The sequence below is a fragment of the Leucopleurus acutus genome, assembly GCF_964270905.1.
Source record: "Leucopleurus acutus genome assembly, chromosome: 19".
Taxonomy (NCBI): Eukaryota; Metazoa; Chordata; class Mammalia; order Artiodactyla; family Delphinidae; genus Leucopleurus; species Leucopleurus acutus.
The window spans coordinates 58,415,589-58,442,854 of NC_139161.1; the positions used below are offsets into that span (position 1 = coordinate 58,415,589).

The 27,266-nt window shown below is 46.6% G+C and overlaps 1 protein-coding gene across 12 annotated transcripts in view; it reads left to right on the forward strand.

The window, feature by feature from the left end:
* Positions 1 to 25,608, forward strand: part of NCOR1 (nuclear receptor corepressor 1) — a gene marked incomplete at its 3' end in the record, with an annotated part of 143,233 nt that extends 117,625 nt beyond the window's left edge. For 9 of the 12 annotated variants that reach the window (XM_082861454.1, XM_082861449.1, XM_082861461.1 and 6 more), the window contains 18 exons: positions 645 to 728; positions 1,220 to 1,476; positions 1,752 to 2,112; positions 3,803 to 4,030; positions 6,081 to 6,290; positions 6,720 to 6,869; positions 7,212 to 7,319; positions 9,526 to 9,691; positions 9,983 to 10,473; positions 12,890 to 13,018; positions 13,380 to 13,537; positions 13,704 to 13,927; positions 16,355 to 16,501; positions 18,109 to 18,251; positions 22,046 to 22,099; positions 22,545 to 22,766; positions 25,075 to 25,254; positions 25,406 to 25,608. In XM_082861454.1, the coding sequence (XP_082717580.1) occupies positions 645 to 728; positions 1,220 to 1,476; positions 1,752 to 2,112; positions 3,803 to 4,030; positions 6,081 to 6,290; positions 6,720 to 6,869; positions 7,212 to 7,319; positions 9,526 to 9,691; positions 9,983 to 10,473; positions 12,890 to 13,018; positions 13,380 to 13,537; positions 13,704 to 13,927; positions 16,355 to 16,501; positions 18,109 to 18,251; positions 22,046 to 22,099; positions 22,545 to 22,766; positions 25,075 to 25,254; positions 25,406 to 25,605 (3,512 nt within the window). The remainder of the gene's footprint in view (positions 1 to 644; positions 729 to 1,219; positions 1,477 to 1,751; positions 2,113 to 3,802; positions 4,031 to 6,080; positions 6,291 to 6,719; positions 6,870 to 7,211; positions 7,320 to 9,525; positions 9,692 to 9,982; positions 10,474 to 12,889; positions 13,019 to 13,379; positions 13,538 to 13,703; positions 13,928 to 16,354; positions 16,502 to 18,108; positions 18,252 to 22,045; positions 22,100 to 22,544; positions 22,767 to 25,074; positions 25,255 to 25,405) is intronic. The other 3 variants (XM_082861456.1, XM_082861460.1, XM_082861450.1) reach the window with 2 other exon arrangements.
* Between the last annotated feature and the right edge of the window lie 1,658 nt (positions 25,609 to 27,266).

A 27,266-nucleotide genomic window follows, 5' to 3' on the forward strand; every position in this document is an offset into this window, starting at 1 on the left:
AACCCACCTCAATTATTTTAATCTAGATAAAATACTAAAAACAGTGTAAGGACTCCTCAATCTTGAAGGCCTGTGAAATTTTCTAAGAGCTGGATTTTCTCTGTAGTTAAAAAAAAAAAAGAAATCTCACTTTTCTTTCCTTGATTCAGATTTGTGGGCAGTATAACATGAAACTTCTTAGGAGGTTATTTACATCTCTTTCATTTTGATTTGCATGTTTCATTTAATATATTTTACCTTTTTTTGAGGTATCCATCTTTCATGTTTTCCCCTTCTCACAGGTATATTTCAGAGCTAAATAATGATTTCCAATCCCCCTATATTTTCTCTCACCTCTGTCAGAAAGCACTGGGTGTTTAGATTTAGCTTTGAAAGTGTTGTTCTTTACTTTTTGACTTACAATAGATGTCTTCTGTGGCCATTTTCTATTTAGGAAAATGTTTAAAAAGAAACGGGTGATGTCATGTTGGGTACTTCCAACTTTTGTTATTTTTTCCATGATATTCTTCTGAATAGTTTGCAAATCTAAAATGGTACCCCTTTCTCCATGGAGCTTTTATCAACAGTACACCCTCTAAGAACAGTGTGCGTGAACTGACACCCGTGTTGTGTCTAACTCCGGAATTGCCTCCTTGTTTTGAAAGGGCTGATCTGCCGAGCATTACCCAGGGGGAGCCCTCACTCTGACCTCAAAGAAAGGACTGTGCTGTCTGGTTCCATAATGCAGGGTAAACATTTTGCTCATTTGCTTTTATTCATTACTGCCTCACTGGCAAAGTAGTTTGAAATTAATGTGCAGTGTGTGATATCTGAAAAAGATATCTGTTTTTCAAGATATCTTCCCTTTTGAAATATTAGGTATTTAAATCCTGATTATAACTCTTCTTCTCTGAGTTACATAGTGTATTGGAAGATGATAGTTGCCTAATCTTTGAATATAGAGACACCTTCATTATGTAAGAACAGTTCTGTGATTGTGATGAGCGATGTATTAAATCTTGAACAACACCGCCCCCCCCCGCAAAAGAATGGCCAATGAGTATTGATTTACGGATCTTTTGTAAACCAAAAATTGATTAGGAACTGCAAGATGGCAAGGCATTCATTTTTTTATATTGCGGTAAATTGTGTGCAACAAAATTTACCATTTTAACAGTTTTAAGTGTATAATTCAGTGGCATTAATTTAATAAGCATGTTTCTTGAATCCTTTTTTGAAGGCACACCAAGAGCGACAACTGAAAGTTTTGAAGATGGCCTTAAGTACCCCAAACAGATTAAAAGGGAGAGTCCGCCCATACGAGCGTTTGAAGGTGCCATTACCAAAGGAAAACCTTACGATGGCATCACCACCATCAAAGAGATGGGGCGCTCCATCCATGAGATCCCACGGCAAGATGTTTTAACTCAGGAAAGCCAGAAAACCCCAGAAGTGGTGCAGAGCACGAGGCCCATGGTCGAGGGCTCCATCTCCCAGGTAGCCATTCCGCTTCAGACTGCAGCGCGACTTAAGGATTATCAGTAGTTCTTATAAGCATTATAAGTGTCAGGTCTCTTGGAAGGAAACATGAAGGTTTGTGTCTGCTTTACCCTTAGTTGTTCTGGTGTGGGAGAGTGTGCAGCTTCAGCTCAGTGGACCTGTGATGGAGACCCACACAGACAGCAGCCGTCGTTGCCGCGAGCCCGACGTGGCCTGTGGTGGAGAAGCGGCTGAGCTGTGGCTGCCTGTGACGCCTGTCTCTTTCCCTGTAGGGCACACCCGTCAAGTCTGACAGCAGTTCAGGCCAATCCGCCATCAAGCACAACGTCAAGTCCTTGGTCGCGGGGCCTAGCAGACTGCCCCGTGGGCTGCCTCCACTGGAAATTAGGCCAGAGAGCATAAAAGCGGTCGAACGGGGAAAATACGAGGACGTGAAAGCAGGCGAGCCTGTGCGTTCCCGGCACACGTCGGTGGTAAGCTCTGGCCCCTCGGTTCTCAGGTCAACGCTTCACGAAGCCCCCAAAGCACAGCTGAGCCCGGGGATTTACGAGGACGCCAGCGCACGGCGGACGCCGGGGAGTTACGCCAGCACTGCGCCCAGAGGCTCGCCCATGATGAGCAGAGCTCCCGATGGTGTGTTCCTCCCGTGTCCTTGTCTGACGTCTGTGTTGTGCTGCCCACCTCCGCCAGCAGCACGCAGCCCAGTGTTGGCTCCAGGTGGTCGGAAGCGCCGTCGGTGGTGCTTGATGCTAGGGCTCTGGAAGGCTGGCTGCCACATTAAAATAGGCGTAATTGTAGGTGAAATGCCTAATGTTTTAACTCAATGCAGAGTATGGTGGAGTCCAGAAATGCTTGAGCAAGTAATGCTTAGAGTAGATTTTCAGCTAACCCGTGAGGTTTTCTGGAAGTCAGTCTGGACTCCTGGCTCCTGGGCGCCGTCTGCTGTGGGGCTGAACATTTAAGCTGTGGAGCCGGGCTGCTCAGGGTTGAATCAGGGTTCTCCTTGCTGTCCTAACTTGGACCCGTTCCTCAGGTTTTCTGTGCCATAGTTTCCTCATCTGTGAATTGGTGGTGTAATACTAAGGCTTATTACCTCATTGGATTGTTCTGAAGATAAAATGAGGTGATAGGTTTAAAGAACTTGGAAAGAATAGTGCCTCGTGTGTAGGAAGGACTCAGTTACTGTGCGCTATGGGTACAGCTGGCACTGCTGTTAGTGCCACGACCCCACACCTCCTTGGGGTTTATGCTGCTGGCAGGTAGATCAGCAAACTGAGAGGCATGGTTTTTACCAGGTGGTCCCTGAAGCAATCCAAGGCCCTTAAACATGCTTCCACTTAGCATTTTTGGCTGTACTGCGGTAATCATTTATCGCTGGGCTTCTGTGCAGGGTCCTGGGCTGCACTCTGCGAGGCTGTGGGCGTGAAGGATGTGGGCAGTGGGAGGGGCAGCACGGAGGGAGGAGGAGAGGAAAGCGCCTGTTTGGGGGCGCAGAGTGAACCCAAACCTTGTTGGCTCTAGTTACGAAAGAGGAGAAGTGCCCTGCAGAGGGAAAGGCTCTACAAGTTAGAGCAAGTTGGGGTGTGAGGGGATGTACTAAACCAGCCTGATTCCTTGGTTTTGACAGGCAGGTTTGTGTGATCATAGCAGAGTTGACATTATCAAAATCTGAAGGATTAGGTGGTGCTGACGGTTGCACAACACTGTGTGTGTATTACTGTCACTGAAGTGTACCCTTCGTAATGGCTAAAATTGTAAATTTTATGTTCCGTGTGTTTTACCACAATCATTAAGACGATAGAGGGTGGTGGCTGGTAGCACTGATGGGACGATCAAGCCTCTCTGGATACCGTCATGTAGAAAAGAAGCAGCTGGGGCAGGGAGGAGACTGATGCTGGTAAGAAAGTCTCTGGACGTACAGAGTGAGGAAACACAGTGTAGCCTAGCAGGGGCTGGCAACGCAGGCGCGGAGAGTAAGCTGAGGTTTGATGCATGCAGGATCAAGAGAAATTAGAATACCAGGTTGCGGAGACAACGAAACAGTGTATAGTGGGGTTTAAAGAGGAGTGTCGCACGTTGTTTTCAGCCTTAACATTAGGTGGTAAACCCGGGCTGTGATCCAGAAGGGGGCAGTCTCCAAATCACAGAGGTGCCTGCCAGTTCTTCACATTTGCGTATTCTGCAAGATTACTGTTACATGTTTAGTGGGAAGAGAAGATCAAAATACTATACGAATATGGTCTGTATTTGAGTGGTTGAGAAATAAACATTAACAACTTTGCTTAAGAATTTGTGGTGTTGGCCCCTTTATTTTTTCTTGCAGTTACGATTTCTTCTAGCAAGCCTACCAGTCATGAAAGGAAATCGACACTGACCCCTACCCAGAGGGAAAGCATCACAGCGAAGTCTCCAGTTCCTGGGGTAGACCCTGCAGTGAGCCACAGCCCTTTTGAGCCGCACCACAGGGGCGGTGCCCCAGGGGAGGTTTACCGGAGCCATCTGCCCACACATCTGGACCCAGCCATGCCGTTTCACCGGGCTCTGGATCCTGGTAAGCACCGTGTGTAGTAATAACTGAAAGCAAAGAAATAACATACCTGTGTGGCTTTCTAGACTTTCTGTTTATTAAGGTACAGTCCACAGACAGTTGCATGGGTCATTAGTGTATATAGTTCAGTGAATTTTCACAAACTATACACCCCATGTAACCACCTCTCAGATCAAGACACAAAATATTACCAGCACCCCTGAAAGAGCTAAAAATACTAGGTATGTGGAAAGCTCTCTTGTCTGATGGCATTTGGTTAAGCTGATTGGAAAAGTGGGTTAATGTGAAGAACTGTTTTTAAATGACACATGCATACGTTATATGTTTCAATTTACAGCAGAGACATGCATTCACCAGTGTTCTGATCTCAGGTCAGGGGCCACTGATTAAACCTCACTACTGTCTTTCTTGTATAAATGATACATCTCGAGGTTTGGTTTTTTAAGTGAAGTTAGAATTTAAAGACACTTAAAAGCAATCTAAATACAGAATCCTTCTAGATTTTTTCCCAGTCTTTTAAAATTATCTAGTCTATACCTAATTCAGCTTCTATATTGAGTCTTTCCAAAGCAGTCAACTTAGTTTCTGGAGAAACCACTTTTTTTGTTCTTCTCTCATAGATTTACAGTTTTTCATTAAGTTACACAATTACAGTAACAAGTACAGCTGGAAGGAACTTTTGAATAGACACCACTGACTTTGAGTAAACATGGCTTTGGTCAGTGTAGAAGTGTGTAGGTTTTCTAGAGAGCAGCCTGCACTGGGCACGGTGATGCTAGGGGCACCGGGCAGTGGACTCTGCACAGTGAAAGGAGTCCCATCAGCAGGTTGGTGCAGAGTTTTTGCTGGGCCGTGATGATGTCAGTACCATCACGTTGTCGCTTGAGAACGTTCAGTTTCAGAGGAGCCCACACCTGGTTCTTCAGGGCCTGTCTCCAGAACCAAGGCAGAAGTTCCCACTCACAGAGTCAGCTGACAGATTCAGCTGGGAGTTCTAGAGGAAGGGGACGCAGACACTCCCGAAAGCTTGTCGTTTGTTCTAGGGAGAACATATATATATATGAGATAGTTCCTTCAAGCTCTCAGACAGAAGCACATGTTTTTACTTTCATGTAGTGTTTATCATAGTCCTTTATTTCACTTGCTTGCCATTGTTGAGCTTGAGCTGGATGATCAGTGTTTTGAGGATAGAGGCATTATCTTCTTTTATTTCTTCCAGTTTTATTGGGATAGAATTGACATACAGCACTAAGTTCCTTGTGTGTGTTCTGCTCATTTACCACACCTCCAGCTTCCTAGCATCTGTGTCACGCTCTAACCTAGGGTTAGAACAGCTACAGCCTCTGGCCAGATCCTGCTGCTGCCTGTTTGTGCAAATAAAGTTTTATTAGAACACAGCCACACCTGTCTGTTTATATTTTGTCTGGCTGCTCTCACACTGTAATGGCAGAGTTGAGTTGGTACGACGGAGCCTGTTGGTCCACAGAGCCTCAAATGCTGACCACCTGGCCCTTTGCTGGCTAATCTCTGCTTTAAACAGACACGCTAATTAAATGCTTGTAGACTAATCATTCTTACCCCCAGAAAAGTAAAGTTACTATCTGTTACCAAGTGTTTTCACACATATTTCCATTTAGTTGTATTAGATGATCGGTACTATAAAAAATTATTTTCAGACACAGCTTTTGGAGACTTCAGGTGAAAAATCTAATAAAGGTCCACGTCAAAGATTGAAAATGAAACTACTGGAGAATTTTTTTTAGCTACTGTTCTAGTGGTAAAAAGGTTAATACTCTTGTTTTGTCTAGTCTGTCTTCCCCCTTTCCATTACGTCTGCCATTAGAATATTTATATTCACTTTGCTGGTATGTCAAGGTCTAAAAGGAATCTACCAAAATCCTGTATTCCCCCGACCCCCGGCCCCATGACAGCTAGAAGTTGATGGTGCACATAGCTCAACAGATGGTTTTTTTCCTTATTTTTTCTGTGGGTGATGTTTGGCAAACGAGTTCTACCCAGACTAAACTATGCCTGTCTCTTTTCTCTCCCTCAGCAGCTGCTGCTTACCTGTTCCAGAGACAGCTGTCACCAACTCCAGGTTACCCCAGTCAGTATCAGCTCTATGCGATGGAGAACACGCGGCAGACGATCCTCAACGACTACATCACCTCACAGCAGATGCAAGTGGGCCTGCGCCCGGACGTGGCCAGAGGGCTGTCCCCCCGGGAGCAGCAGCTGGGTCTTCCGTACCCAGCAACCAGGGGTGTGTGCCTTTGCAGACTCGAGCATGTGCGCCCAGGGTTTCCTAGGCACTCTGATAAATGCTCGGTGGGTGGATGATGGAAAGAAAGAAAAGGCCATTCCTTCTCTCCATAGCCATTAGCCCAGGAAGGCAAACAAAGTGATCCATCGAGGTGGGCTGTTTTGGCAACACTGATATATTGAAACCAGACCAGTGTGCTCGGGGTTTGAAGCCATGGTCTCACCAGTCTCCCTCCCTCTTTCCTCTCTCCACGTCTTTGGGTGCTGGTGTGGGGTGCAGTACTTCATATCCTTCTCTAGATGGAGATGGTCTTACTGTTTGCAAATTGTCATTGGGTTTTAGAGATAAACAAAATTAAAAAGCCAGGTATAGTTCTGTATCTTTAGAATAACAAATAAAACATAATTTTGTTGTATTTCTTTTGACTAGGAATCATTGACCTGACCAATATGCCCCCAGCAATTTTAGTGCCTCATCCAGGGGGAACAAGCACTCCCCCCATGGACAGAATCACTTACATTCCTGGAACACAGGTCACCTTCCCTCCGCGGCCGTACAACTCTGCGTCCATGTCTCCAGGTGGGTCTGCGCTCACCCATTGCTGGTGTGAGCAACGTGCTCATGTCCTGGCAGCAGAGCCCTTGGAGGTGTTCGGGGTCCTTTGCCTGCATTTGGCCTGCGGTTTTCCATTTAATATTAGTTATCGTTCCTCTGCGCCGTCTGTCCCTAGATACTCGGGAGGGATCTTGGGAGCTTGTGTTATGCTCCGAAGTCACTCGAGACTCTTAATAAAACACACTTCCTACAGCTCAGCTTTGGAGCTTCCTGAAAATCTTTCAGTCACTCGAGAGTGTAAAACTTGTTTGACGCACCTGTACGTTGACGTTTTGTCCTCAAGTTGCAGGTTTGTGTGTTTTCCAGGACACTCAACACACCTCGCGGCTGCGGCAAACGCTGAAAGAGAGCGGGAGCGGGAGAAGGAGCGGGAGCGCCTCGCCGCAGCCCCCTCGGACCTCTGCCTGCGGCCAGGTGGGTGGGAGGCCTCGTGCTCCTGCGGCAGCGGGTGCCGGGGCGACCTCACAACCAAGAGTTACCAGGCAGAAGGCGGTGGTGGCGCTTAAGTGGAGGTGCTGTGCGGGCTGGAGTGGCGCAGAGGGAGTGGAGTTTCCACGATGACGGTGTCGTGGGCATTTGGCCCCAGCAGTTGGGTCTGCAGAGACTGGGCACAGGGCTCACTGAAGCCGAAAGTCACCCGGGCGAAGGCTCACAGGAGACCAGTGAAGACGGGTGTCTTGTGGAGCTGGCGGTGAAGGAAGAGTGGACAGCATGGTTAGCAGGCTGTGTGACGGTGTGAATTACGGTCCAGCACAGGAGGCAGGTGGCGTGATCAGGGGGGCATTTGCATGGGAGCAGCTTGAGATGGGTTAGAACCCAGGAGGTGGGTGTGGGCTGGTGCCAGGAGGACAGTGAGACCATGTGTGTCGTCCCTGTGTCTCCTGAGATAGGTTGACACTGGGAATGGCCAGAAAGGAGGTGCTTGGATGAATATTGTTAAGGTGAATCAAAAGGACTTCACAATAACTGGATAATGGGGGTTGAGGAAGAGGTGAGAAACAAGATTGGTCTGCACTTCAGATAGAGCTGGATTAGTTGAAAGCAAAGTGATAGTGATTGTTTTGGCCGTAGCTAATCTGACGTGTCTTTGGAAGATGTGTTCTTATCCATGGCGTAGTTGTCATTTTATACTCTGTGAAATCAAACCATTGATCATGTCCATGTGGTCAGATACTCAGAGCAGTACTTAGGAGAACAGACAGAGCACGGAGATGGTGATTGAGAGTGGAGAGTCTGGCTTGAACAAGATATCAGGGGGGCAGGTATGCACGGAGGAGCAGGTCTGTCCCGAGATGTTTCTGGGAGGGCTGCTAGAGGTGGGGGCAGAGGGGGCCAGAGACCCGCCTGAGAGGTTGGTGCAGAACCAGAGGGTGTTACATTCCCGTGGCCACAGCCAACAGACCCCTTGGATTGAGGAGGGGGCCGAGGCCAGCGGTCACCTCCGACTTCCTCATACCATTCCTGGGGCTTTACCTCCAACAAGTCAATGGTTGCAAAGCCTAAGTTCGTTTAGATGTAACCTGTTGTCTGTATATAATTCAAAGAATCACTAAGTGTGTGACCATAGGAGATGCTTTAATGAATCATGAGGTAGCACCATAATATTGATTATATGTTGATTGTATAGAAACCACGGGAATTGATTTAATTAAAGAAAGCCAAGTAGAACTCATACATAATTCTTTTAGGAACTGTATCTTAAAAATGCTTGTGATCCCACTGATGAATAACATGCATATTTAAGTCAATAAAGTACCATTTTTCTCCATCAGACATTTGAAAGGTCGATAAATATCCTGTGTTGAGGTGTGTGAAGAAACACTGATTCTTACACATTGTCAATGGCAGTGTAAATAGGGATAGCTTCTTCAGAGATGTAAAAACGGAAATAGTAACCCCACTTCTAGGAATGTGCCCTGCAGGGCACTCAGTACCGGTGTGAGGTCAGAAGGGAGAAAATTGCTCAGAAGGCTGTGCTAGGCACCTGCTCTGAAGTGAAGACAGGGGTGTTTGCTAGAGCTGCTGGCTCAAGTGGGAAAGTCAGGGTGAGGCCGAGAACCCCAGGAGGTGGGGGAGAGGGTGAAGAGGGTGGACCTGAGACCCTGTGAGTGAAGGAGCTTTGCTGTGGAAGAGCCTCGGCCAAGCGGAGAGAGCTGCAGAGCTGCGGGTGGGTGGGCAGTCTCAGGCCCTGCTGCAGCAGATGTGCATTATTTGCATTATGATACTTAGATAGTTGTTGCAAACTTGATTTTGGAAATGAGAAACACGCCAGAGTTTGAGGAAAAATCTGAGAAACGAACTTATCTGAGTTGTATTAGTGCTTCATTATTGGTGTTACTTTTATTTCTCTTTGGATTCAAGATAGAAACTTGTCACCAAAATGGAAATGACAGTTAATGGTAGCTGACGATTTTGTTTCAAGTTACCAGTGTGGTTTTATTGCATCTTTATTGGAAAACTCTTACAGAATTTATTTCTAGAAAGGCCAGAAAGCAGAGTAGCAAGTTTCTTCCCTTGTTTTCCTTTCTCCTATTTAGGAATATTAGGAAGGCAACGATTCCCCAGTGATGCCGTCCAGCCTCTTCCTTATGGCTTGTTTCTTTGTCCCTCTGCCCTGCAGGCTCAGAACAGCCCGGCCGGCCCAGCAGCCACGGCTACGTTCGCTCCCCGTCTCCTTCAGTCAGAGCTCAGGAGACCCTGTTGCAGCAGAGACCCAGCGTTTTCCAGGGAACCAACGGAACCAGCGTGATCACACCTTTGGACCCGAGCGCACAGCTACGGATCATGTAGGTCTCTGTGTACACTTGGATCAGAAATCCCCGTCTTCTGCACACACGCTTTTAAATCTGTGACTGCAGTAGTCTAAGGAGGGTGATGTTTCCTCCTGCTGCGCACTCTGTTTGTTGCAGTCCGTCCGTCCCCCCCACCTGCCCTGCCCCACCACACACACACAGACACACACACACCTCCCTCCCTTCCTCCCCGCCCCCCCCACACCCTTCCCTCCCTTCCTCCCCCACCCCCTGCCCCCGGGAGAGTCTCCCCTTCACAGACTTCTGGTTTGGTTTTATTTTCAGGCCGCTGCCTGCTGGGGGCCCTTCCATCAGCCAGGGCCTGCCGGCCTCCCGTTACAATACTGCTGCGGACGCCCTGGCTGCTCTTGTGGACGCCGCAGCGTCTGCTCCCCAGATGGACGTGTCCAAAACAAAAGAGAGTAAGCATGAAGCTGCCAGGTTAGAAGAAAATTTGAGGAGCAGGTCAGCAGCAGTTAGTGAGCAGCAGCTAGAGCAGAAAAGCCTGGAGGCGGAGAAGAGACCCGGTCAGTGTCTGTACGCTTCTTCAGCCCTGCCGAGTGGCAAGCCCCAGCCCCAGTCTGCAGTAGTTTACTCTGAGGCTGGGAAAGAGAGAGGGCCTCCTCCAAAATCCAGATATGAGGAAGAGCTAAGGACCCGAGGGAAGACTACCATTACCGCAGCTAACTTCATAGACGTGATCATCACCCGGCAGATTGCCTCGGACAAGGACGCAAGGGAACGTGGCTCCCAGAGTTCAGACTCTTCCGGTAGCTGTATGTATCTCAACCCGGCCTCGCACTGTGGTACCGAGTACGGAATTACTTGATTCTCTAGGGAAAGCAGAACCATACGGTGTAAAGAAATTCTAATCTTGGCAGTAAATGTAATGGAAAGGTTTTGTGGGTTAGGGGTGCAAAGTGTTTCTTCTGCTGTTATGACTCTTTAAATATCAGAGTGTCTTAAGTGTACCTGTCAAGGTGTTTTCCATGAGAAGCCATGCCCTTTGTGGAGATAAGGTTGGAAGGGAGATAGAGGTGGAGCTCACTAACATCTTCAGGCTCTGGAAGGTGATGGATGTGTCATCAAGCGCAGCGCTACCGAGGCCTCATTCCTCAAGAAACGTTTCCTAGGATGTGATTCAGTATTTAGGCCAATACCCCAAAGCCTCTAGTGTTCTTTTTCTAAGATACAGATTTTTTAAAAAGCGGGACCACTTTGTTGGTAATTATTATTATTGGTAATTGGCATTTCTTGCAAGTTGGATTTTGACCAAGTCTGGTTAGTCACTTTGATATCTACCCTGTTAAGTGTAAGAATTCACAAATCTACAGTAAAATGCTAGAAAAGTTACTTTAAATTTATTTTTAACTACAGCCTAAATTCTATATAGAATTCCTGAAGGAACAGGCCAGTATTTAAACGAGTATCCATTAATACTGAAACCTCTCATTTCCAGTAATGAACTGAGTAGAGTCGGAGACAATGACCTGTGGGCCCTGTGCATCAGCATACAACGCGTTGTTCTGTTTAGTTTAGTTAGTTCCACGCCTAGTCGTAACCTATTTGGGTAAATAACCCCATTGCTGAGGTTTTTGGAGACAAGTCGGGGGGGGGGGGCAGCTTGGTAGCCTATTGTGTAAATGAAAGACATCCTTTAGCCTGGACTGTGAAAATCAGCCCAGTAGGTATTATCCATGCAGAAAATTTGGAAGATCCCTAGTTGTATGACTAGGCCTTTTGGAGGGAAGTCACCAGCACACATCTGGTGACCCAACCTGGGGCCTGTCGAATGCTCGCTAATCACCCGACAACACTTCTTTTCAGTTTGCGTCACAGAACGTCTGAGAGCAGAGAGTCTGGCTGCTTTTCTGAGTGTTTATCTTTTCATCACTGAGTCAGTTCCTTGCGTGAAGCCCACAGGCTCTTCACAGTTACCAGCGTGCCCTCCGGTTTTTCCTCTCCAGAGCCTCCCTACCCCCTCTTCAGGCGTCAAGAACAGTGTGCTCCCAGAGTAGCGCCAGGCCTCCCGTGGCTGTGCATTGGATGTGGGGAGCAGATCAGGAGGGTGCTGGCACATGAACAGCGATGAATACCCACTGCAAAGTAGTATCAGTTACTTTGAATATAGTGACTTATTTTAGTTCTCCAAAGATAATTTCCACCCCAGTTAACAGGTTTCTGTCCTGAGCATACTAGACCCAGGTTACTGCAGCTTCCGTGGCCTGGTGGGGGGCAGGAGAGGGCTGTTGAGATGAGGTTGGAGGAGTGGGTGGTGGTCTAGTATCAGAGTTCATTCCCACCTTCTGCCTGTGTTCAGGACCCATCACTGCCTGACCACGCTTGCTGCTCTGGCCAGGGTCATACACCCTTTGGGCCTCTGACCGTTTCCTCAGGTGCTTCAGTGCACCCAAAGGTGCACACAGCGCTCGCGAGTCAGAAGGTTCCTGAGCAGGAGGTCACAGCCCCCCGACGCCCCCGTTCTCGGCTCTCAGGCCATGGAAGGACTGAGAAAAGTACCTGGACCCCTACTGCATAGACCCCCGGTTTCCTTGGGAACCGCATTATAGAAGGGCCCTTCCCTGGCATGTGCATCCTCCCTTTCTGCTAACCCAACGGAGTGACTTTGCTTTCCTGCAGACATTCCCTACCATTTGTTTATCTTCACAGTGTAACGTGGTGCTAAAAAGTGGGAGAAATTTTTGTCAGCAGTACTCAGTGACTTGAGAAAATCATTATGTGATGTTACTTAATCTACAGCTTTAAAGTCGTCCTGGTAAAGAAGAGCTGACTGTCCCACAGAATGGAAACGACTGGAAACAGTGGACTGTTGACATCTACTCTCTCATTGGTTTAATCCCTTCTGATGAGTTTCCTGGTGATTTTCTTTTCCAGCCCCCAGGAGAACGTCAAGCTCTGTTTCTGTTCTGCCTCACCTAAAGGTCTTAGAGCCCACAGACTTTCAGGAAGCTCCGTACCCTGCCAGGATTAGGAGTCCGAGGAAGCGCCTACTGACCTTTGACACCATGCATTGACCTCGTTGTGTTTTTTTGTTGTTTTCCATTGACCTGAGGTGCCATTGAACATTTCTCAGAGTAAAAACCGAAAATTTGCAAATAGGTTTGAAGAGCTTGGACTTCTGAGTCTTTTTATAGGATTAGTTTTAAAATAGATTCTTTTCTTTTCTTCAAGTATCTTCTCACCGGTATGAAACACCTGGCGATGCCATTGAGGTGATAAGCCCTGCCAGCTCCCCCGCGCCGCCCCCTGAGAGGCTGCAGGCCTACCAGCCGGAGGTCGTGAAGGCGAGCCAGGCAGAAAGTGGGTCTTTGCGTGTTTTCACACTTCCTTCTCCTTGCCTGTCCAGAGCACGTTAAGAAATAGCCCGTTTTGTTTGAGAGTAGTCTTGTATGAGTCTAGAAACATGTAAAACTTTTAAAACTGCTCTAATGGAAAACGTTTTTTAAGCCATTATTGATGACTTTTTTGTGTATATTTTAATGATAATAGTTGATATTAGTTTTGTTTGCTAGTCTTCTGATTTCTCTCAGTGAATAAATATTTTTTCTTCAAAATTAAGATATGAATTCCCTTCCATGTGTTTCTCTGCGTTATGTTTAATCTTTGCTCATGAGTGAAAGGCGGGCATCCCTGGAGTAAGACATCTGTCTGTCCCCGTTAGACGAAGCCTGCAGGCAGTACGAAGGACCGCTGCACCACTATCGGCCGCAGCCGGAGTCGCCCTCCCCGCAGCCGCCGCCGCCCCCATCTTCACAGGCCGAGGGGGTGGGGCAGGTGCCCAGGACACACCGACTCATCACACTTGCTGATCACATCTGTGTAAGTTTCTCACTCTTCTTACTAGTTTTTTTTTTTTTTTTAAAGAAAGATCATGTAGGAGGCACATTTCATGTAGAATCACAATAAAGTTGTCTAGATTTTTTACGCTACACTTTCTTGAAAGTACTCAATGGCTCTAACTAATTCCTTCTTCTCTCACGCACAGCAAATTATCACGCAAGATTTTGCTAGAAATCAAGTTCCGTCACAGCCTCCCCAGCAGCCTCCCACTTCTACATTCCAAAATTCACCGTCTGCTTTGGTGTCTACACCCGTGAGGACTAAAACATCAAACCGTTATAGCCCAGAATCCCAGTCTCAGTCTCTTCACCATCAAAGACCAGGTTCAAGGGTCTCTCCAGAAAATCTTGTGGACAAATCCAGGGGAAGGTATGGTCCTTATTTTAAGCCATATGTAAATTTCGCAACAGTAAAACAGTTTGTATTTCCAAGTTAGGAGATTCATTTCTTATACCTAAAGTTATTTTACCTTCATTCCCTAGAAAGTGTAAATGAGGGTTTTTCCTCTGTATATTATTCTTAGAATGTCTACTGGGCAGTTTGGTCCTATACCTTTTTGTTATATATTCACAAGTTGATTGCTCTACTCTGTGGGTTTGCAAAGACAGGAAGAATGTGTGGTTTGGTGGTAATGTTGGGACACTTGGCCTGGTTCTTCAGAACCCTAAGAATGTTCAGATGTTTAGGAAGCTGACATTAAATAATGAAAGTGAGGCCAAGAGAGGCACCACGAGAGGAAACACGTTTATATGCAGGGCTACTTGGTAAAGAGCATGTCTTCTCCCCCAGTGCTCTGCATTTGGAAGTTTAAAAAATGGACGCAGGGCTGTTCGTTCAAGGTAGTAGACTAAGTGTTGGGGCATGTGAGTTGATGTAGAGCAGCATGAACGTTCATGAAGTTCATAAAAATACTGAGAACAAGACTGGGGTGTCAGGTCAGACATTCTGCAAAGATCTGGAAGACACACAGCGGGGTAGATGACCCAGAGCAGCGGAAGCCACAATTCAGTTTGCAGCAGAGGTGGTTCTCCAGTCTGCCTTCCGACCCCCCAAGTTAGCAGAGAACATAGGGAGGAAGAATAACTTACTTAAGAAGCTGAATGTGCTCATTTGGGAAAAAAACACAACTTTATTGTGGGACTTTTTGAACACACAGAAGTAGAGAGGACAGAGTAAGATGCCACCGTGCATCATCGCCCACCTTCCAGATCGTCAGCACAGGACCAGTTTGTTTCATTTCATCCCCACTTGCCCTACCCTCAGACCGCGTTGTTTTGAAACAAATCTCAAATGACATAATCATTTTTCAAGAAGCGGGATGATCTTAAGGAGAAGATGAAAACCCATTCTCTTTTAACAAAGACCAAAAAAACAAAGAAGAGAACTTGTTATCAAAGAAGAACAGAAAGCTATAGCAGAGTCATTCGTGGTACATTCTTGATACGAAGTACTACACAGATTTTGAGCAGTTAATGACATTTTTGAAAAGAAAATCCTTTTGACTTTTTCACTTGTAATTTCTGCATCACTACACCTGTACATTTTTTTTTTTTTTTTTTTTTGCGGAACACGGCCCTCTCACTGTTGTGGCCTCTCCCGTTGCGGAGCACAGGCTCCGGACGCGCAGGCTCAGCAGCCATGGCTCACGGGCCCAGCCGCTCCGCGGCATGTGGGATCTTCCCGGACCAGGGGCACGAATCCGCGTCCCCTGCATCGGCAGGTGGACTCCCAACCACTGCGCCACCAGGGAAGCCCTACACCTGTATATTTGAATGAGGAACGTTAAATTTCTTTCATTGGTTTTAGTCAGATTACCTGGTTTTACAGTTTAAAATGTTTACAAAATCCATAGTGTTGTAAAACACCATTAACTGATTTTTCAGTCAGTGAGCAAAACACAGGAGTTCTTCTAGAGTTTAGAACAGAATGTAAATGCTGTAAATCACATAAAAATGGCTGAGTATGCTACGTGTATAGTTAAAGTAGACAAACTACAGATTAAAATAAAATGGGCAACAACATAGAGAAGGTAGTCAAGCTCTTCATCTTTCATGGAAGGAAACTGATAAGATTCTGTTTCAAGTTCTGATACATCAAGAAAGGTATAAGGTTGATTATTTAGATGATATAGAGGTGCCCACCAAAGAACTAAAAGAAAAATGGTCAAGAACGGCCACCTCTAAGAATTGGATGGGGTGAGATTGGGGAAAGAAATGACAAGTAATACATATATAATTATACTTATCTATAATAGTAATAAAAGCAGATATTAAAGGTCACAGAGGGCTTTTAATATGTACAGTTACCAAACCAAAAACTTTTTTGGGCCCAAACAGTGTTTATCTCACACCATCCTTACAACATGGTGTCCAGAGGAAGAACATTAAATTGCAGGTGTCAGTGTGGCGCTCAAGTCCTTTGTCTTTTAACTTAATGGGGAAGTAACCTGGTAGGTCCTGGCTCGAGATCAGCAACAAGACCCTGGAGGGCTCAGCGGAGTAGGTGGCCAGGGGCACGAGGGGTCCGGTGCTGGGCAGTGACCTCCCCACAGAGCCCGGGCTGCGGCCCATCCCCGGCACCGTCTATCATGCGACTCCGTGTGCCTGGACGAAGCAACAGTAACAGACTTTTTCAAAATAACTAGGTACAGAGTGAGTATACGAGGCCACTTTTTTCTGATACGTATTGCCAACTTTTGGTCCTTGAAATGACTGAAGTAACGAGGTAACCAGTTCCTGTTCAGGGTAAGCCGCAGGTGAGCCCTGGGAATACTGTCTAATGTTTTGTATGTTCCAGTATCAGGCCTGGAAAGTCCCCAGAGAGGAGTCACGTCTCTAGCGAGCCCTACGAGCCCATCTCCCCACCCCAGGTTCCGGTCGTGCACGAGAAACAGGACAGCGTGCTACTCCTGGCCCAGCGCGGAGCCGAGCCCGCGGAGCAGAGGTGCCTGTGCGCGCGCTGCATGCCTTTCGTTTTCCTGAAGTCAGTGCGTTTTTCCTCTTCCGGGTCATGTGTCAGGCGGATCGTTTTGTTTCTGTTTTCCTAGTGACCTAATGCCAGTGGATTTTAATGAAAAAATTGTAATATTTAAATAGGTCATAGAACATAATTGTTCATTATTCTTCTCAAAGTTAAGTCGTCCTAGATCTTATTTTTAAAATCTTTCTGTCTGTGTGGTTGCTGAACCCCACTTGAGTGCTTGCCGGGCACCCGGCGTCTGGGCTGTGAGTGGAAGGGGGTCACAGTGAGCCCCTGGGCTGGGCTGCTTGCCGTGTGTTCTCTTCGCAGTTTCTGACCCTAACCCAACCCTAGGAATTATTGGATTCTTATTCCCATTTGGTTTTTTAGATGCCTTTGACTTGGCCCCTGCCTGGTCCACTTGCACCAGCAATCTGTCTAGAACTCAAGTGGACTCCAGCACTTGCTTGGTCACGAGCGTGGCATGGAATCTCTTTGTGGCCAGGCTCACGCTCCTCACCCCACTTGCTGCCACTCCACCCTCACGCTTCCCTCCCTGAGCCCCGAGTTCCCTCACCTGAACTCGTGCTGCTTTCTTGGTGTGGAACACCCTCCCCTGATGCTCTGATCTGCTGGTGATCAAACAAAGTGAGAGGGAGTCCAGCTTTAGACCAAGGTCTGCCTCACTCCAAACCGTTAGTGCATTTCTTAACAGTGTGTCATAGTTATTTACTTACTGTATATATTAATAGGCCACCAAATAGAGGTTGGTACCTTTCAAGGAAATGAGGACGAAATCCATTTTTGGAAAGGGAATGATGTTAAATTTAATTATACGTTTACATGTTTCCCCTAAGCTTGTGAGTTTTCTGAGGACGGAGACCACGTCTTAGTCATTCTTCTTTGTCTTCCTTGGATACAGTAGGTGTTCTCATGTTTGAGTGATGGACCAGATTAAATTATCAGCACCTTTCCATATGTTCTCTGTTACCGTCTCTGGCACTAGTTAGATCCTGGTAGTCCTGCACTGGTAGAGGAAACTTGTTTTTCTAAATGTGTTAGTATAGGAAGCTGCCAATGAAATATGAAAGGAAGTCTTTATGCGAAACTCAGCTCAACTGGTCGCAGGCTTGAAAAGATTCTAATAAATAGGTAATTTTTTCTACATTGTAGCTATTCTGTTCAAGTCTAATTGTTGCTTAGGTGTGAGTGCTTGCTATTTTATAGGCAGGTGTGCTAGTAGTTACAATTTTATTGTGCTTCAAAGTAATTCTGCTAGTAAAACAGTTCCCAGCTTACATAGTAACCCTAAATATATCAGTGCCTGTGCTGTTGAACAGAGAATCGTGACGAGTGTTCCCATTAACGTCCATTCACTCTTTGTTAAGAATCTTGGTTCTAGATTCTCTCTATTCCAGTCCTCATTTTCTGATGTCATCTTTGTGTCCTCAGATGTGATGTCCTCGCTGGCTTTTGGTCACACACTGTCCTTAGGCTGTCAGCACAAACAGATGGGAAGGGACTCTGGGACTGGTACTAGCATGGGCGGGGTAGGAGTGCATGATGGTAACACGCGTAACTGTCCCTGACAGGAATGATTCCCGATCACCAGGGAGTATAAGCTACTTGCCTTCATTCTTCACCAAGCTGGAAAACACCTCACCCATGGTTAAATCAAAGAAGCAGGAGATCTTTCGTAAGTTGAACTCCTCTGGTGGAGGTGACTCTGATATGGGTAAGTGGGATTTCTTTCATGAACCCCAATAAAATACGCATTAATAATGGTATCTCCAGTGTTGCCTCTCGTGTAATCCTTGAGCTCGAAGGCTCTTACAGGCATCTGTCCAAGCACAGCAGATCCTGAAGCTGCTTCCCAAATGTCTGTGGGCACGAGAGGGTTTCCCGTTAGGGAGCAAGCACTTGCCTCTTTCCGCAGCCCTCCATGTTCTCTTGGAACAAGTGCCGGGTCTGGGACGTTTGTTTCTCACGTGGGGTGGGATTAGCCCTCCAGTGTTTTCTGCCTTGGTCTGCGCTTCCTCCGTGCGGGCCGTCTCAGCTGTCTGCGGACAGGTCGTGCCCTTCCAGTCTTTTCTTTACACGCACCCCAGTTCCAGTGGCTGTCCATCAGGGGGCCTGGTTCCGAGCACTCCTGCCGGCCCAGGTGTTCTTCACGAAAAACGCTTTATTCGGCTCAGCCTTTCAGTAGGTTCTGAGTACTGTGGTAGGACCCACACCACATTCATCATTTTAAGGGGGTCTTTTTGACAACCTATGTGCTGTTAAGTTCCAATGCACTTAATGTCGGTACAGATACCAGGCCTCCCGAGATGAGCTGCCCTTGAGCCTCCCCTTGCTGTCCTTCTGTGTCCCTCCCGCCAAGCATGGGACGAGGCCCTCTGTGCTGGCTCCTTTTCTGCCCTGCCGGTGTCTTTGTGGGTGGCGTGCGAATCTGCTAGACCCGCCACCTAGGACGGTGCCGGCACCAGGAGCAGCAGCCGCCGCAGCTCCAGGTGCAGCACTGCAGTGCTCCAGGCTCCGTTCTAAGCGGGAATATGCAGACTCCTGTAATCTTCATAACAAACCCTGCACACCACATGCTGGAATCATCTCCGCTTTGCAGATGAGGAAGCTGAGACTCGGGTTTCCTAGCTGTTGCAAGTTACATAACTAGTGACTTGGGCTGTGGTTCAGACTCAGGAATTCCAGCGCCAGAGCCCATGCTTCCAGTAGTTCTGCACTCGGCATCCTCACCCAGGCCGCTGGCAAATGTCCACTGGGATAGAGCTCTGGGGCATCCAAGCCTTTCCTTAGGGTGGACATGCACGTGCCCGCTGTTTTCAGCACTCGTGCCATCACCCAGGCTTACTCGTGGTCCTTTCCTCACGTGTATCCAGTGATGCAGAAGCTGTGTGGGATGCCCTGTAGAATCCAGGCCTCCTACAATCTGCTTTACTTCTGGGCTACCTGCTCTAAACTGCCAGGTGGACGTGTGTTTGGATCTGTGACACTTCGTGATTAATAAAGGCCAAATGTCCCAGGGAAAAAAAGAGGAGCAGTGTCACTTGTTTGTGTAGTTATCCTAGCTCTTGATTACTAGATTCACTTTTTAAATGGCAACAAATTGTCCAAAAGAAATACTTTAGAAGGCTGACCAGAGTTGCCCTCAGGCTTACAGATATTCTTTCTTTCTTTCTTCTTCACGAAGAAATTCTTCTTGATAGGAAAATGCTATGTATGAATTGAAGAAGCCTACTTTATAGTTTTCTTCTCTCTTCTAATGTTTTCCATTGTCCTTAGGCAGTAGCCCGGTCATTCATTAATTCAATAATCATTTATCGAGCAGGGTGCTCTGTTGGGTGCTTTTAGAATGACAGGTGGTCTCTACTCTGTGAAAATGTATAATGAAACAAGTATCTAACTTTAACAGAAGGTAAATTTTATTAATGTCGTAAGGCAAGTACTAACAAAATTTGCTTTAGTTTGGGATTTCTGATTGTGGAAAGGGACAATTAAGGGGTTGTACTAAGGAACCAGTGGGCTCGTGGGACCCCAGGCACATTGGGTTCTCACCAGGAAGTAGAACTGAGAAATCCAAGCCCTGGGCAAGCAAGACAGCTTCAATTCACCTCAGGGCTCCCACCGAGGACATCAGTGCCTTTACTGTGCAAAAAACTTCATGCTTTAAAACTTACTTTATCTGATCTCTCTGCCGTTGACATTAGTGACCCACTTCCCTCTTCCGGAAATACTTTCTCCTCTTGGCTTTCAGGGACTGCTTTCTCCTGTTCTTTTCTCTACTTCTTTGACCATTTCTTATGTGTCCTTAGAAGCTACGTCCTGCTGTGCCTGGCTCTTGGGTGCTCAGTCTCTCCTCTTGCACCGTATTCTCGGAGGCGTTTCATCCACTCTGGCGGTTTGCACTATGTGCCGAAAACTCCCAAACTTGTACCTCGAGTTCAGCTTTTTCTACTAAGCTCTTTGCTGCCCTCATTGCTTCTTGAACGTCTTACTGGCTCCTTAAATGTCTAAAATGACTCCCCACGCTGGCTCTCCACACAGAGGCCTCTGTTCCTCCCCCCGCCGCCACCCCGCTCCAGGGTTCCCTCACGAGGCTCCGCAACTCGCTCTCCCGGGTGCTGTCCCGTCAGCCTCAACGTCTCCTGAGTGTCTGTCTGCCTTTCCCTCATTTCTGAGTAATTACCGTGTCCTCTCGTAAGTCTGCCCATCTGTCTTACACCAGGGGCCCTCAAGCGTCACTACCCGTCACAGTCACCTGGAGGGCTTGTTAAAACACGTGCCTACTGGGCTGCAGGAATCTCAGAAACCGGCACTTTACTAAGCCCCCCAGGTGATTCAGACCTGATGGCCTCAGAGAGCACCCCGCTGACCTGTGAGCTCCACAGGTGGAGGAAGGGGTGCATTTTAAGTCCAGTACCTTAGTGTTATCGTTGGTTGAACAATATGAAATTGTCTTCATGTGGCCATTTTTTTTTCATATGACCATTTTTGATCAATATGAAGGTGATTTTATTATTCAGCCAAATAATCGCTCAGTAAATATTTGTGAAATGAATGAGTCCTATTCCCCAGGTTTTGTGGTAACTACCAGGCTGGCCCTACCACCCTGTGCTGTTTCAAGTTCCGTTCATCTACCATTTCCTGACCTGTACGTGAGGAGCCTGTACCGCACGGTCCCTGCTGTGCAGTCTTCCTGGAGCTTCCTTCTCCCGCCCGGACAGTTTTCCCTGATCCCAGAAGTCAGCGTCTGGGCTCATATGTGCTCCCCATCTGCACGGACGGGCCCCCCTTCTGGGGTCTGCACATTCTTCTCTGGGACACCGCTTGTTTATAGCCACCGACTTTACTTCCTACGTTCTTTCTCTTTCAAAGTCTCAAAATCGAGTTGGAAGATGTGATGAAAACACTGTTTATGTTCCCAAATTCCTTCTATTTCTGGCACAGTGCTTTACAAGTAGCTCCCAGGTTGTCCCAGCTGTTGTCATTCAAACTGAGCAAATGACAAAGTGCACAGTTAGCAGGAATAAACAGAACCAATAGGCAGAATCTTTATCTCATCCTGGGATCAAAAATAGTTTCTAGGTAACCACAGCAGGGACACACGCGGTCATGTTCTTGCCGTTCACGGGGCGTCTTTCCCCTGGATCTAATCTCAAACTCGGATATTTGCAGGGTCTTCTTAGAGTCACCATCTCTTCCCTGGCGAGCCTGGGTTCCTGTTCTGAGGGCAGCTTTTCCCTCTGTGTGTTTTCTCCAGCACTGCAAAAGTTCCTTTCCTTCCTGGGCTATATTATTATAGTACTCCTCCTGTTTTGATTTCTTACTTTCTGATTTCTTAAAAAAAAAAAATTTCTTTCACTTTATCTTCACTTAATGGGTGAAAAATAAAGTTGAGATCATGGAAAATAAGAAGGTTAATTTTATTGTAGGATTTTTGTTTTTGAGACTTTATCTCTTTCGATGTATGTGATTATCACATCTCAATTAACTTGAATGTTTGTTTAAATACAGCAGCTGCTCAGCCAGGAACTGAGATCTTTAACCTGCCAGCAGTCACCACCTCAGGTAAGATTCAAAAGACATTGTTTGCCAACAGGAAACTGGTACAGTAGCAGTCAGTCCAGCAAATAGGTATCGAATACCGACTGCATACAGGAAACTGCTCCAGGAAAGCTCATCGTTTAGTCAGGGAGGGAGGGAGTCAATGGCGGTAAATAATGAGTTGAGATTCAGTGAGTACTTGTTGAAAAGATAAATGAAGAAAGAGAGTCAAAACTATTAAAGAGCTAAAAAGAGAAGGAAGCCATCCTCGAGCAACTCTCACACAAGTGGGTGCCTGATTTAACAAAGAAAACCACATTGCCTGTGAGCTACGCTCGCTGGCCTTAGCCGGCCTCCACGTGGGCTCTGTGTTGTGGGCACCTTGCCAGGTGCTGCGTGTCCTGGCGGGGCTCCTGTCTCCTGACCTGCCCTCGGAATCAGGCAGACTCGTCCTGCTCGTCTTTTGCAGGCTCCGTGAGCTCCCGAGGTCATTCCTTTGCTGACCCTGCCAGCAACCTCGGGCTGGAGGACATCATCCGGAAGGCGCTCATGGGGAGCTTTGAAGACAAAGTGGAGGACCATGGGGTCGCCATGCCCCAGCCCCTGGGGGGGGTGCCTGGTGGTGCCGGCACCTCGGTGGCGACCAGCGGTGAGGCCCGGAGAGAGGAAGGGGACCCGTCACCTCATTCAGGTAAAGGGCTCATTTCCGTGCTCTTCTGCCGCCTTTCCCAAGAAAAAGCCAATTTATACCCCAAGTTCTAACGGATCACTAAGATTTCATTTACGTGCTGAGTCACCTCTGAAGGTTTTAGTTACTTAAACGAAGTCTTTTTTCTAACCTGCTCAGACATATTAGTAATGTGAAATTTAAAAGGATGAAAATTTTTACCCAGAAAGTCACCCTTTTTGCTTGCATCTAGTCCTTATCTGTATACATACATTGCAATTGTAATACAAGTGCAATTTCATATTCTGCTCTTGAATCAAAGTAACTTAGTATTGTAATAAAAATGACAGGCTCAGTATAAAAGAATTTTAAGCCACAGAAAAGAGGGAAAAAAACCAGATCACATCGTCCAGAAAGCTAGTGGTGGTGTTTACATAAAAGGACAGCTTATTGGAATGAGGTAATTGTATGCATCCTGTTAGAAGCAAGCACACAAGAACCAGGACTCTGCTCTTTCTATGTGTGTATATAAGCTTTCTTCTTAATCCTTTATACCTTAAAAACTACCTGAAGGTTAGTAACATTTCAAGTTTAGTTTATTTTCCTGTTATGGTCAAACAGACGATCTCACTAAGGTTAAGAAAAAGATAAAGAGATTAGGGGCTTTAGTTATTTATTTTTACATATATATGTTAATTTTAGGACAATATGAATTTACTTCCTGCTCTAAAAGATAAGCCACTGTCTCCCATCTCTGCTCTAACCTTCCGATTTTTATTGATTTTAAGTGTGTGTGTGTTTTAAGGTTGTAGTATTGGTGACTTACACAGTTACAGTTATCCTGGTTACATAATCTTTCTATTATGGCATTTCTTTCTGGTAAGGTTTTCACACCCTGTTTTCTCCGAAAGGCTGCTGTATCCTGAGGTGCGTGCTCGACAGTGTCTTCTTGCTGCCTTTATGTTTGAGACGGCAGTTTGGCAGGTTGTGATACTCAGCACGTACTTTTCTCAAAATATCCCGTAGACACTGTTAGGCTTTTTTCTGGCATTCGTTGTTGTATGAAAAATAAGACCAGATGTCTCCCCCACCACCACCTTTTTTTGGTGGTGACTCTCGGCCCAAAGAATCCTTTTTTTACCTCGATTTCAGTAAATTTATCATGAGTGTGTTAGTGCTCCTCACCCTGTTGCTCACAGGAGGGTGTTGCCCCTTCAGGTTGATATCTGCATTCAGGGAAATGTTCTACCAACTGTTCCTCTTAGTTATCTTCTCTTTCTTTTGGGCCCTCCATTTCAGAAAGTTGCCTTTTGCTGGATAGCTTTTGACCTCTGTATCTGTTAGCCTCCTAATTATCTTAGTCATCTTCATCTTTTTCTGTTGCTTTTACTGCGAGTCTCTCAGATTTTTCCTTTGCACTAATAATTCCCTTTCCCTCGTGTCTATTCTGACCCTTGCTGTTCTGTCTTTTGTTTCCTAAGCCCCTTCGCCCCTTTCATTTTGGTTATCTATTCTTTGAGCTTTTCTTAAACTGGCTTCATGTATTCCGAAGTTTTCTCCAGTGTTTGAATCACGTTCCCTGCCCCTTCCCCCGCCCATTTCTTTATTATATTCTTTTCCTTATCACCAAGGATTTGCATTTCTTCTTTTTCCAGATAGTTGGAGGGGTCAAAGTTGCTTTCTGTTCCTTTTTTCTGTACCTCGAAGGACTGGGGGCAGGGTGAGACTGTTCTGCTAGGGCTGAGGAAAACATTTGCTGGTGACCTGGACTCTGATCTCTTCTGAGATCTTTTTCACGTTTTGTTCTAGAGCCCACTTGGGGCTTCCCACTCCTGTGAACTCCTGCTGAGTTCATCAGCTGTACAGCCTGGAGCAGCAGAAAGGGCCACCTTGACTTGTCAGGCTCTGCTGAGGTCCAGTAGTGCCCTGAAGGGGCTTCTGTTCTACAGTTTTATTCCTCCTCTGTAAACTGGTGGGGGAGGAAAAAATGAGGATTTAAGATTTTTGTCAGCCAGCTTCCATTTCCTTAAGCAGTTTCTGTGCTCCAAGGCCAAGAAAGAAATGATGTTCCAGAAATGCTAGTTCCTTGATTACACGTTTCTGAGTTTATGGCATGAGGACATACCCCGTTTTGACTTTAGCTGCTGTAAGTAAATTCTGGCTTTCTTTTAAATGTTACTTCTTTACTTCATTAGGCACTAGGGTTTGGATTCTTCATGCTACCACTTTGCTTCCTTCACTTAGCATTAGACAATCATCGGCATTTTGGTAGATTTTAAAGTTGAGAACATAATTACTAAATATCAGCAGTAATAATTTATTTCACTTTTAGGAGGAGTTTGCAAACCAAAGCTGATCAGCAAGTCAAACAGCAGGAAGTCGAAATCTCCTATCCCGGGGCAAGGCTACTTGGGAGCTGAACGGCCCTCCTCGGCCTCCTCTGTGCACTCGGAAGGGGACTACCACAGGCAGACGCCAGGCTGGGCCTGGGAGGACAGGCCTTCCTCCACAGGTAAGGAGCTGCTGGGAGTCCGAAAGCAGCCGACGTCAGTGCCTCGGTTAGCGCTGCTTCGAACACCGCTTCCATAACACAGCCTCGCTGGGGGTTCCACTGCCCAGAACAGAAGCGGAACGCGCATAACCTAACCCTCCTCCTCCCGCAGGCTCGACGCAGTTCCCCTACAACCCCCTGACCATGCGGATGCTCAGCAGCACGCCCCCTGCGCCCGTCGCCTGTGCGCCCGTCGCCTGTGCGCCTGCCTCTGCCAGCCCCGCCGCCCCTCACCAGCCGAGCAGGATCTGGGATCGGGAGCCGGCCCCGCTGCTCTCCGCGCAGTATGAGACGCTGTCCGACAGCGACTGACCTGCGGGAAGGGGTCCCGGGGCCCCCTGGGTGGGGGAGGGGCTCTAGTTTCTGGTGGTCTCAGTTTTAAGTGCAGGCCAAAAGCCTGCCCTCCTAGGACTTGTGCCCAGAGACTTTTCAGGAGAGCCTGGGCCACAGACGACGAAATGATGGAAGTTTATTTCAAGAGTCAAATGAGGGGGAAAAGGCTGCCCTGATACAGGCAGTTCAGTGGATCATAATAATAGTGGAGGGTTGGAATGTAGAGTTTTTAAAAAGTGGATAATTCCTGTTCTTACATCTGTTTGTAAAGAAAATCATAATGTCTTTAAATCACTCTTCTGTAAATAGATGACCTTTTTGCAGTGTTTCCCCTCGCTCTAGTATCTCGTGTACTTATATTCAAATCAGCGCATCAGCTCTGGGGGTAATTTTTAAAAATCTCGTCTTTTTAACCTTTGCCTTCTAAACAACCTCATACAGCCCAGTTATACAATATTGGCTGTCACGGGCATTGTACTTTTATCCAATTTTGTTTCCTCCAAACTCAGATTCCCAGTGATGTTTAAAATCTTGTGATAAATGTTTAGATTTTTAACACAGACCCTGTCATAAAATCTGTACGTTAACGTATTAGGGTCAAAAGGAGAAACAAAATTCTGCCATACTGTAAATTTCCAGTGCAGGCTTTAATTTTTTTTTTAATTAGAAGCACTGAAAAAATAGTACTGCATGGGTATTGTTATAGTTCAGTTTTTAAGGTTTTAAAGGCTTATTTGAGGCATACCTCACTGTTACGCACACTGGTAATTAACCACACCCAAGCACTCCTCCTCTCCTGCATTTGATGCAGCCCAGCAAAGCTTTTGTTCTGAAATAAATCTGACCGCCCTGTCCACTAGCTACAGTAGAGTACTTGTGATGTGAGCCTTTCGCTGTCTCAGGTTTCAAAGGAAAAACTTACACTTTCCTTTAGTTTGATAGCTATTATTGGTTGAGAGTCAGAAGGTTACAGTCTGTGCAGAACCTCAGTGTTTTAGGTTTGCTTCGTGCCGCATAACCTGAGCTCTCGTGGGGAGCAGCCAGTCCTTTCCCCTTCGTGCCACCCTGTGCTTACTTTCACTTTGATTCCTTGTGGGCAAGAGTTCGTCAGGTGTTCTTATTTCACTGAATCTCAAGAAGCAAATAACTTAAAAGACTGAATTTTAAACCCATTATGGTACTAGAGGATCAGTCTTACCCTTCAATAATAATTGCTTGTTGAATTAAAAACTTTTTTTCATACAACTTTAACATAGCATTGAAGCATCCTTCTGTAGCACACGGATGCTAATGGTTTTGGGGGAATGCCACCGAGATAGAGGTCTCTCAGAAAGATAAAAACTAGCACTTTATAGACTCTTAAGTAGACCTGAGCTTTTAAGCAAAAGTACTCAAGCCTCTAAAGACAGCAGGTGTCCGACAACCACTGACTAAGCGCCTCCTTTGTAGTGGAGGGGACCTTGGTGTCTAGTCCCCTTTTTATCGATGTGGATGCAGGTTCAGTACGTTGCCCACAGTTAAATAAGCAACGAAGACAGGGCCACAGACCGACACCTGTCTGAAGCTAAGGGAACTGCGCACCTGCGTATGCTTGAGGTCCTCCAAGTAAGCTTTAGATCCAGGTGTAGTGGTCAAATCCC